The sequence below is a fragment of the Grus americana genome, chromosome 10, assembly GCF_028858705.1.
Source record: "Grus americana isolate bGruAme1 chromosome 10, bGruAme1.mat, whole genome shotgun sequence".
In the NCBI taxonomy this organism is placed as follows: Eukaryota; Metazoa; Chordata; class Aves; order Gruiformes; family Gruidae; genus Grus; species Grus americana.
Genome location: NC_072861.1, coordinates 9834516 through 9846396, shown reverse-complemented (window position 1 = coordinate 9846396; position 11881 = coordinate 9834516). Strand labels below are relative to the sequence as shown.

The window sequence follows — 11881 nt, the reverse complement described above, 5'->3', positions numbered from 1 at the left end:
CAGACAGGATCGCCAATTTGGACATATGACACTAAAACAGGGATCCCTGATGAGCATATGATGTGCTGCTCATTAAATACCGTCTCTCTGACTTGCTATTGAAGGGGGAACCGATGGCAGGTCCTGTTCCCCCAAAGGACGGGGCACTGCTCAGCCCCAGAGGCAGGCGGCAGATGAGGGCTCCCTGTTCGCACATCATTGCACTCCTCCTCAAGCCAGCGTCTGAGCGAGAGCTGTTCCAGTGAAAAGAGGAATCCTTTTACTGCCTGATATTTGGCATTTATTTCTCCATGACCATCAGAATACTGCTCAGTTGAACATTTTCACCCTAAGTCTTGTAAACAAAATCCAAAATCTAAAAGAATTTTCAGTCAACTTTGGCTTAGTTGAAAATTTTCATCCTAAGCAAGCAAAGAAAATGACAGCTCTTCACCAAAATGTCTTTGAATAAGAACAAGTCCTATTAGAAATGTGGTTTGACAGCCAGCCCCCTAGAAGAAAGAAGCAGCAGCTCCTGGGGAAGGTCTCTGCATGCAGTGCGTTATGCAGAGATCGGCAGGACAGAGGATCACCAGCCCCATGTTGTTCTTCAGCTGCAGTTGTGCCCCCCTCACCATGTGCTGTCTCAGCAGAATCCTGCTCCAGCTGACACAGACAAGAGAACAGGACACCATAGCAATTAAATTAAAAAAAAATTTAAAAAAACCCATAAGGGCACCTTCAGAACAGGTGCTGTAAGCATGTTACAACAAATTTTTAAACTCAACTACCTCCTACGTACTCACAAGGTATACATGGCAGGCTACAAGTCTCTGCTTCCCAGGGAAAGAGCAGGCCAGCACAGTGATGGACGACTTCAGTATTAACTTTCAATAGCCCTTGTTTGCAATTATAATATTGCACAGGCTGTAATGAGGTACACAGGGTAACTAATTCATACAACTGGCAGGATGTTTAGGATTTGTGGTTGTAGCGCACTCCCCAAATGGCTCTTCTCAGCTGCTGCAAAACAACTGCTTCACTTACAGACCCTTCATAGTTAACAATCCCATAGAGAGACACTTATGAGCACACAAACAAGCGCTGCAGTTCATTTAAAGATAACGTGGACAGAAAAACTACAGATACTATGTAGTATAAATTATTTAATGCTAAAAAACCTCATATGTATACAAATATTGCATAACATCCAGTGGGATTCCTCACCTTTCTCCGCTTTGCAGATTCACTTTACTGTTTTTGGAGAAAATTAAAACGTGGCACTCACTCAACATCACATCTTTAAAACTCAGTAAAAAACCCAATAATCTGTAATAAGACTTTTAGATAAGGTATCCCACTTCAAGGACATCAAATACTATGGTAAAACAGGCCATGCAAACACACATTTCCCGAGCTGAAATACCGAGTTAACTTGTATAGTCACATTCTGTGAAGGTCTCCCTTCACTGTGTCCAAGGATTATACTGTAGCATCTTGGTGATTTCACCCCATTGGCATATGTTTTCTGGCCAACCTACCATATGCTTTTGAGATGTTATTTATATTACAGTTTACAGGGGACATAAGAATATTGTACATCTGAAATACTTATCAGCTATCACCTTATCAGCAAATTTTAATTTCATGAAAATATGAAGGAATTACTATTTTTATCTCACTAAAATACAAAGTTTTCTAAATATCTAAACATAATTCATAAATCAAGAGATGAAAAACTGAGTACAATGCCTGTTTATTTCACACACACCCCACTGCCCCTTTTCGTATGTTCAAATATGACTCTCTTCTGAACTACACAATACACATGGAGGTGATAGGTGCAAGGAAGTTTTCCAGTGCTTGCTATAGCATGTATTCGTTTTGAATAGAACTACAAATTAGTATTTTTCAGGGTAACTAGCACTGACAAGAAAGTATTTTAAATGCCTTTGAAAGCCTTCTTTGATCACACTGTTGTAGATAAACTACTGACAGTTTAGAAAAGCAGTGTATTTATCTCAGTACTGATGACACAGTGAATAAAGATAAATACCACCACAACATGCAATACACCTACACTTTAACACGATCTTCTTTTCTACCAAAATAATCTTGAGTTTTAGGTAAACAGTCAAAAATGTGATTTATTGAGCATCTCAGTCAGCCTGATTATGTGTCAGATTTGAATTTCAGTAGGTCAGGAGGATGGCGGGTCCAACTTGAACTGGATGCTATCACCATTATGATTTTCCAAACAGCAGTAAGTCCTTCATCAATGTTAGCTTTGCCAGGCTTAGGTGTCAACTGCAATGTAATTCTGGAGAAGTGGACTTCAAGAAATAAAACACTATAGGCATTCATAACAAACTGAAAAAATTTCACAATGACAAGAGTGAAAATATCTGGACTGCACTGGACTGATGAAAACTGAATACATCCTGCCCCACCTTATAATCATTAAGATACATTTTTATCTGCTTTTACCACTATGAAAAAACAACAGACAAAATAGGAAAAGCTCAGGGCCAATATATTTTATTCCTTGGATCATCAGGGAAAAGTTATCCCGAAAGTTTAACTTTCCAAGGAGCACACAGTATTTCAAACAATATGCCTTATTCTCCATCCTGCTGACAAGGTTTTACTCAAATTACAGAATTGTAAGTACTGCCCAAACCAGTATCCGTCTTCCTATTTTTTTTATAAAAAAAAAATAATAACAATAATTCAAAGTGTAAATGATCACTATTCATTAAAATATATTTTTATTGACCGTAAGTACAGTTCTGAATGATGTCAGGTGAGGCAGTAAGGAACTGTTAATTGCTGAAGAAATATAAATAGAAAATTAAAGCATTTTAAGAGTCTTCTTCCATAGCCACATCCTCCTGCAGCTTCTGCACCATTTTGTCCTCCAGCTGTTTTGGTGTGCCTTCAAAGCAAAGAAAAAATTAAATTGAAGATGTCTCTCTAAACCCAAATAACTGTTTTTCTTTGAACAATATATGTGTCTATTCTAGGTGAAACAGCCAAAATATATTGCTTAAAGAGTTTCTTAGGAGTAAACCCATCAAGCTTACAAGTATTTGTTAACCTCCATCACCATCTAAAACTACAATTTTAAAATAATTTTTTTAACAGAAAGGCCACTGCTGTTTTTATGCAAAATCTAAAATGCAGTCAACATATATTTTCATCTGGTATGATGAACTTTCATATAGCTGGCAATACCTAGGAGAACCTTGCAAAGGACTATAAAAATGCATTACTTTTAACAGATCAATGGCCTTCACACATTAGTTTTATATAAAGATTTAAGCCCTCCTGAATGCTGTGTTGGATGGCAATAGTGTCAACTCTCAATCATGCTACCAAAAAAAAAAAAAAAAAAAAATTCAAAGAAATCCAGGATTGACATTTGATTCTGCTCTCTTTAAGGCCCAACAGGAATTGCAAAACTGCGAGAAGGTAGCTGTTGTTTCACAAACAGATGTACTACATCTTATTGTGCATCATTCATAATAAGCATTTAACATAAGCAAAACCAAACATAAGAAATAAACACTCAGGTTTATTCTTTTGAATTCAGATCTTTTTTTTTGTTTTCTTCCCTCAAAAAAAACAACAGACAGATTAAACCAGTTTAAATACAGCCTGACAAAACCTTGTTTCAAATATATACAATCTTATGACTACAGTTAACACAAACTCGAAGAAAAAAACATAGAATTCTAGTTAACGTCTAATAATATGTCACACCTACATCCACGCACACAAAATCATTGGTAATTTTTACAAAACAGTAACTAATGGAAATATTTTTAACTTCTCTCCATTACTCTACTCCATTAACTGTATTTTAAAAAATAAATAATCTTTACAATCCATTTTTATCAACATTCTCTAACACGAGCTAGCACTTGTAATAAAGTTTAGAAACCAGAAAATTATTTAGGAGAAACAGATGTCTCCAACTGAAAAACTCAGTTCACTAACAAAGAATATAAATTATTATATCTGAACTAGGCAAAGATTTTAATGAAAATTTGTAAAATTACCATATTTTAAAAAATGTTAGGCTTACACTGAAGAAACAGTATTTTCATGTAAGTTTCATTATACACAGTGAGCCACAAAAACTCTACACTCACAATTAGCTAACAAATTAAAAAAGTAGAGTTTAACTACTGTATTTTATACCAATCAGCGGTATAGTCTGTTGAGTTGAAATAATCAATTCAAAGGGAAGACTTAGATAAATGTACTGGTTAACAAGCATGCAGTTCAGAGAGTACGAGGTATTGAGTGCAGTTTAAAATCCTCAAATAAGGAAAAGAAAGGATGCAGGACTAAATAAAAAGGTATGTTTGATTCGGAACATTACATTTATAGCAAGAGCTATTCTCCGTATTCAACAAATTAATTGTAACAAAAATGCACAGGACTATTGATCTGTAGAATTAGTTATACAAAAAAAAAAATCAATATTCATCATAAACTTGTATACACAAGTTAACCTAAGCAAACCAGGTAAAGCCAAGTTCTTACCTGCATGTGGAGCACGAAGAAGGTGGATATTCTGTTTGACTTCTTTGATGTCTTCTGCCTTCTGCAACTCTTTGCTCTTCTTTAATCTGGGGAGGGGGGAAATTAAATGTAATTACCTTCAAAGAAGAGATGTATGGTTTTGTTTTAATGCATGACACATACCTTTAGCTAAAGGTATGTAAACTGTAAATAACTATGATTATAAGGAAATGAAAGAAAGACGTATTTGAAAACCAATTCAAGTATATACTGGATAGAAAATCAGGAAAAAAGCCAACACTATATTCAGAAATTTGTTTAAATCTAAGATTCCATATTACAAACAAGGTAATATAACTATTATCATCCAGTGTTCAAAAGCTACATGTCATTGGACAGCCAATAAAGCCTAGTAGTTTGGTAGTGTAGTAGAGTAGAGATTGTGTATGTACAAAGCAAATAACCATTTAAACTTTTGTCATCCATCTCTCTGGAAAGACTAAGACAGATTTGCAAGAGCTCCCATAATACAAAGACTTCTCACCTGTTCATAATAAATCTAGCTTGGCGTTTTTGCTTTATTTCCTCCACTCTCTTCATTGCATCAACTGAAATAAAGCAGAAGTTGTTTTATATGTGGATACGTGCCTACAGTTGAAAATACATGCTATTTTGCAGAGAAATGCTACCAGTATTTCATAATACCTCTGTATCACATGCAACTTTTATACCACATAGAGGAAGTTATTCCTTCTTCAAAGAGCACAGTAGATATTCTGTGTACAAACTATGATGAATTGTATTCTAAAACTTATTTATGCTTCCAACTTTTGTGCCTACACATATTTTCCACAATTAAGCATTACTAACAAAAGACTCTTACTCTACTTGAAATCAGATGGAAGATACCACCTCCTCCTTCTTCGTGGCATTCATTCATGACATAAGTAACTTTCCATTTTATAGCAATTTATTAAATAAACTGAAGTTGAATGGGTAGGAACAAAGAAACAACTGCATCAGTACAAAAGGCTTACACTGGGAGCCTCTTAAAAAACTGGAGAACCACTAAGGTTTTTTGAAGTTAATTCAAAATAGAGGAATGCTGCACCTCATTTTCTAACCAGTTTCTGAAATAAAAGTAAAATCAAGTGAAACTCCACGCCTGTTCACAACTCAAATCTCCTCCACACGTGAGAATTTGGTCATCATTCCAGAAATTTCAAACACAATCACTACAAAATGTCAATATTCTAAGAAATCTTGTGAAAACACGTTCATGTAGAGTCAAAGTTGACTCCCCAGAGTTCATCTTTCGTTTTTTTTCTAAAACGACTCACCAGTCCTGTTCCACAACTCTCTCTGGTATTTCACTGGTTCATTTCTACGTTTTTCAAACTCAAATGAATTATCCTATATTAAGAAAAAGTAAATATAGATTATATACAGAAGCGTATTTAGATCAACACATTCTTACTATAGCACTCATGTAACTTAATATTCACGGGGTTTTTTCCCCTTTCCGAATCTCAGTTCCTATACTTTAACAACCTTTAAAGATTACTAAACTAGAAGGAAATAGAGTGTAGTGTTTGACCTCAAAGTGTCAAAAGCCACAGTGATTTGTCTGAAGAGAACTATTTACCAAAACATCTCCCTCGGCTATTTTCTTTTTAGCAAGACAAAAGGAACAGAGAAGACCAACGTGGAGTAGGAAATATAGATTAGACTAGACAGGTGGAAGGCAAAATTGAAAACATGTAGAGTCAAAAGCATTTAATGCAGGTCAAATAAGTTCTACTCAACAGCCTGTAATTTTGAAAAGGCTCAAAAAAGAAACACTATCTCATTTTAAGAATATTGAAACAATATAAAATCATTTGAAACTGAAATATTTCAATTGGTTACATTATGGTGTTTGGGGCAGCTGAGGATTTTTCTTCTTGTTGTTTTTTCCCCAAGAGTTTAAGATAGAAAAACAGTTTCCTGAGTTTTTATTTTTCTTTGCTGGGCATACTTAGCTTTACGCCAACTTTACCGGAGGAATTTTCCCTGCCCACAGGTTCTTTTTTGTAGTGGTAAAGCAGAGTTATTAGACCAGCTGCCAACCTTCACTTGAGCTAAAGACAGCTCCAATGAAAGAAACTACAAAGAATAGCAAGAAATGGTACACACACCCTCACAAGCCATGCAGATGAATGTTAGCTTTCACCATGGGATAGCATCAAGCAAGATACCCAAAATACAAGCTGTAGAGCGCTCCGTATGCTAACATCTACAAGCCATTCTTATTCTCAGAAAAAAATTTAACATTTATCTAAAATTCATTTTTAGCCAAGCATGGCACAGCACCACATCAATTCACTGCAGTTTATCCTAAACTGCGTCAGCTTTTATGTATTTATAATATACAGCATTGTTTTGTATCATGAGAACACACCACAAACAGCAAAGAAGTCTTGTAAGAGTACAGATGTCCAAAGTGCCATGGTCTTCTAACCTACACGCACAGAGCTAAACTACAGTTGCCTCATACTGGCCAATGGATCTTTTCGATTCAAAACATGAGGGGACAGAAAGACCAACTCCTCAGTCATTGTGAGTGAGAGAACAAGACAGTCCTTCAGAAATACCTTGTGAACAACTACCTGGCAAGATTATGTTCTTAATTTTTTTGTTGTTCCATTACAAAACCCAGGAAAACAAGTAAACGTATTTAACTTCTGTCCAACGCACCTGTTTAAAGCAGCAAGAACTGTCACCTTCTTACAAACTACAGTATTTCCCATCATCACAAGCCTATTTAGACACTCTCCCCAAAGCCAGCTTATGAAAGAATGGATACCAACCAAACTACAACAAAGCACTACGTTTATATATTGGTTTAATTCTTACCATACATACATACATCTCAAAATTGGAGCATACAGTCTCCTACTGAGACATGTATAAAGGAATTTTAAATTAAAATCTTAAGTTCTTTTCAACAAGGTAGTTCGACTTAGCCAGAAACAACTTGAAAGCATGAAATACAATTACAGAAGATGCAAATTAATCATGGCTTCTCAGAGTCACATTAAAAAATAAAATCACATTCTTCCCCAAGGAAGATCTACAGAAGGCAGCAAATCACCGTGTCAAAATACTTACTAAATTGTTAGTATTCTATCAAAAAACAGGTAATTAAGTCACAGTAATTCTTGAATTATTCAAGGACTGTTCCACCAAACGTGAGTGTTTAGAATTTTTACCACTGAAGTAACTTTGTCTTGAAATTGTTTTTAACTATTTTAAGATCTCATATGCTGTTTTTGAAACATTCCCATTTACACAAGGACTCTTCCTATACGTTGTACGCTTTAAGGAAACTTTGAAAGTATCTTATGTGTCTACACAGAGATACTTCCTGGGGTGTTCAGTAACCCAAATTATCTGATTGTGCAGAAATACAACTACCAAACATATATGCACAGAGAGTAGCAGATTTATAGATGGAAAAAAATGCCTTGGACTTGGGATCTGCCGTGTATTACTGACGTAGACACCTGATACACTGGCTTCCACACTGAAGGTGAAACAGGACATTCCAAGTTATAGTCAAGCTAAACGAATAGCTCACTCTCAGGAAAACTGTCTCACCCTCTTGCACAATCCCTCTCTTCTCCACTTACTCCATCCCTCGTGCTAATCTAATTAAACGGTAACGCATTAAGCTAGCTAACCTAACCTGTTTGCAGCTGGAAGAGGCTAGATTTCTGCCATTTTAGTCAGCTACTGTAAATTGTGAACCAGTTCAACTTCTTACCACTGTCAATTCTTTGCCAGCTGCTTTCCGGAATGCTTTGGTCCATCTCATCTTTCTGGGATTTCGCTTCTTTTTAAAGTTTCTGTGGCATTTTGATTTACAGAATCTGAATATCTTGAAGGGGAAAAAAAAAAAAAAAAAAAGAAAAAAGATTACAGTCAAATCATATTATTCCTGCCCCATTGCAAGCACGGTATCAACCACTGAAGTTTCTCTAACAATACCATTCATTGAAAATGACGTTCATCTTTCAAATTTCAATACTTTTAGTTCAAATATAACCATTAACAAACAGAATTTCAAGCACTGTTCTTGTTTTTTCATTATAAAGTCATTTTTACAGCTGTCAGGGACATGCACAAATACTTACAATTAAGCTCATTATAAATAAAATATACCGGAGTTGTGAGAATTACCACCTGCAAAAAAACTATAAAACCAAACCTGTACTGTGAATAAACACTTTCCTGTACCTGTCAGCACTTTTTAGATACAGCGCCATCCTGATAGCAACAAAAAATCCTCACACCTCTCCTATAACATTTTCCGATGCAATATACATACACATACAAAAAAAAGTCTATCTTCTGGAATGTAACTTTAAGCCTTAAAGATTACCCTGCAGCACATTAGTTAAGTCCTGGACTGAATTTACTGAAAGTTGTTAAAGCATAAGCCAAAACATTCTAACTGACCTTTTTTCTTTTTTTTCCCCCCCTCCCATTTTTCTACATATTCTACAGAATGACAGACTCATTTTAAGCACCTGCCACTGCTAGCCATGGAAGCATCTTATTTTCATCCAGGTGATGTTTTCAGGTCCATTAAAGACACATAAAAGAAATTTCACTATCCATACTTGAAATTTCCCTTTTATTAGTATTGAAATTACATAACTAACAACCAAGCTAAAGAACGACCCGCTATCCCAAACTCTCCCAAATCCAACAGAAGTTTTCCAGTCAAAAAGAGCATGCAGCAAGATAGCAGTAAGATAAGCAAGGGGGAAGGAGAGGAAGAGACATAATCATATCTCTATTTACAGTTCTTAATCTTCCCCAAATTTGTGCATCACTTTGAACTATCCTGGGCTGTCTGGTATCCAGAGCAGAGCTGAAACTTTATTTAGGAATACTCAAAATTACATTTATATCCATGAGTTTTTGAAAACCTCATTTTTCTTCAACCATACTCTCCTTCCCATCTAACAGTCTCTTCTAAAGAAAATGAATAGAAAATATGAAACCTCTAGTAAAGGTAATTATCTTCAAATAATAATTTTTTTTATTTACTTTCTTCTATCATGTTTTTTCACCTTAACTCTGGCAAATCTGCCATTATATTTTGCTCTTTCATACTTTATCTGTTCACAAATTGCCACTGTGCTACCTTTTTTTTTTTAAACACACACCTTGTGGCCATTTTCTAGTAAATGGAACTGTGTCAGTCTACATCTACCTCCACATTCCCGCTAGGTGTGACTCAGATGAACAATACAGTTGAGCCAGTATTTGTGTCGATGTCTGAGCATGGGAAGGAAGCTATGTGCATAAGCTTCATTTCACACTGGGGTCTCCAATGCCCTACAGGACTGATAAAGAGTACAGCGCAGGCTGGGAAACTACACGTGACATTTTATGTACAAAATTGTCATCATAATGTAAAGCCCAAAGTGCTACGTACATCCAGTTATGACAGCCTCAATTGGCTAAGTCACATCAGGTATCGCAGCGGTTACAACTTTTAGTAGGCTAGCATGAGAGAGACATAAACTATTAGTTTTAGCATAGTCTCTGTAATCAAGATTATTCAAAGCTTTAGAATCACTTGCTATTAATCTGAAGCCTCCACTTCTCCAAAATCAGAAAATTAAAGGATGAAGATTTTGCATTGCTCTGCAAAGCACACAGTTTCTTAGTAAAAACCGAAAACAAATAATTCAGCCTACACTCTTCCTGACAGCCACAACAGTTGCCAAATTACAGTATCACTCCACGTAACAGCTCCCACTTCGCAAACAAATCTGTGCGGCAATGACGCCACCCGGCACCACCTCCTGAACGCCAGCACGGCTGGTGCGTTGGTTCCCAACTGCCGTGCGCAGAGACTGCGGGGGCTCCAGCACGACGACGGAAACGCTGCCTGCCGCCCCCTGCCCGAGACCCCCCCCAAACCGAACGGGGCTTGGTAGGGGCGTAGGCAGCTGCACCCCGGCCCGGGAGAGGGGCACCGGCCCCCGGGGGGGCCCCTTGGGCCTTCGCAACGTCTGTAACCGAACGGCGTGAGAAGCGGACACATCGTGCGTGGAGAAGTGCGAGCTTCCCGGCCCTACAGGGCGGGTACCTTTGGAGCCCCCACATGCACAAGGGGAAGCCCCCCACACCTCGGGCGCTGGAGAGGCCGAGAGCGTCCCGCCGCTGGGCCAGGCCCAGCCGGGCAGGCTGCGACGGGAGCGGGCCTAGGCCTCGGACGCCGCCGCTGACAGGCGCCAGCCGCGCCCTCCCGCCCGGCGGTACCTTGCAGTCGTTGCGCACGAACATGACGCCGTGGCCCGGGTAAATGGGCCCCGAGCAGAAGTAGCACTTCTCGATCCGCATGTCCGGGCCCCCGCCGCGCCGCGCCGCTCCGCGCCGCTCCGCAGGCCCCGCCGGAAAGGCGCGATCAGCTGACCGGAGGCGGCGGGGCGCCGCCCGGGAGCGCGGCCACGGCGCCCCCTGCCGGCCGCGGGGCGCCAAAGCACAGGGGCAAACGCCCCGCCCCCCCCCCCCCCCCCCGCCGGCCGGGCCCGCAGCTGCTGCCGGGGTTGGGGGCCGCCTTCCCGGGCCCCTCACAGGCCTCGAGAGGGAGGAACGGCGCTCCGTTTGCAGCGTTTTACCGCGGCCATTGAGCGCAGCCGCGTGTGCAACGTAGCCCCTGCTAATCGGGAGCTTAACGGCCCCGACGCAGGCGCCTGGCTGGAAACAAGCAAGGGCTGTCTCCGGGTTTCCGGCCGAGCCAGCCATACAGGGGTTACCGGGGGCGACAGCCTCAGCCAGCCGTGACGGAGGCAGTGACAACCGTGAACTGCTTCCTCAGCAGGCACAGGCACAACCTGCTGCCGAGCCACCAGCTCATTTCACACCGTAGCACTACGGAGCCAGCAGCGCGCGGGGTGTTAGAAAGCTCACTCTGCCGGTGCGCATTTGGTGATTCGGCACGAGAGCCGGCGGCTGGCCCAGCGCCCCGAACAGCTCGTGTCACACCAAGTGGTACAACACACCCGTGCCGTGTCTCTTCACAAGCTACTCGCTGGAAAATGGCACTTGGGCCACGGAAGCCTCTCCTCACACCCACAGCGAACAGCCTTGCAACGCCAGAGCAGTAATGCTCCTCTGTCACACACTATAGCGTGAAGAAACCAGCAGCCCGACGTAACGCGATAGCCCCAAGAGCCCCGTAAATAGGATCGCATAAGACCTACCTGAAAAACAAAAGAGCTCCCTTCCCTGAGCGTGGCTGAAGGGACCGGACAGAGCCACCGTTTCTGATGTGGTCTCTGCCCAACCGAATGGGAAAGACGGCTGCTGT

The 11881-nt window shown here is 40.0% G+C and overlaps 1 protein-coding gene across 1 annotated transcript; it reads right to left on the bottom strand.

Moving 5' to 3' along the window:
* Positions 1–1127: 1127 nt before the first annotated feature.
* On the bottom strand, positions 1128–10993 carry RSL24D1 (ribosomal L24 domain containing 1). Its single transcript, XM_054836521.1, has 6 exons — positions 10831–10993; positions 8315–8428; positions 5850–5922; positions 5054–5117; positions 4531–4616; positions 1128–2914 (listed from the first exon to the last, which is right to left on the bottom strand). The coding sequence occupies exons 1-6, from the start codon at positions 10909–10911 to the stop codon at positions 2841–2843; spliced, it is 492 nt and encodes a 163-aa protein (XP_054692496.1). The 5' UTR covers positions 10912–10993; the 3' UTR covers positions 1128–2840.
* Positions 10994–11881: the final 888 nt, after the last annotated feature.

Coding starts and splice junctions, on each gene's coding strand:
- RSL24D1 (XM_054836521.1), bottom strand. CDS start 10,911: ATGCGGATCGAGAAGTGCTACTTCTGCTCGGGGCCCATTTACCCGGGC. Junction 5,923..8,314: donor CTGGCAAAGAATTGACAGTG/GTAAGAAGTTGA, acceptor TTCTTAATATAG/GATAATTCATTTGAGTTTGA. Junction 5,118..5,849: donor AGAGTTGTGGAACAGGACTG/GTGAGTCGTTTT, acceptor GCTTTATTTCAG/TTGATGCAATGAAGAGAGTG.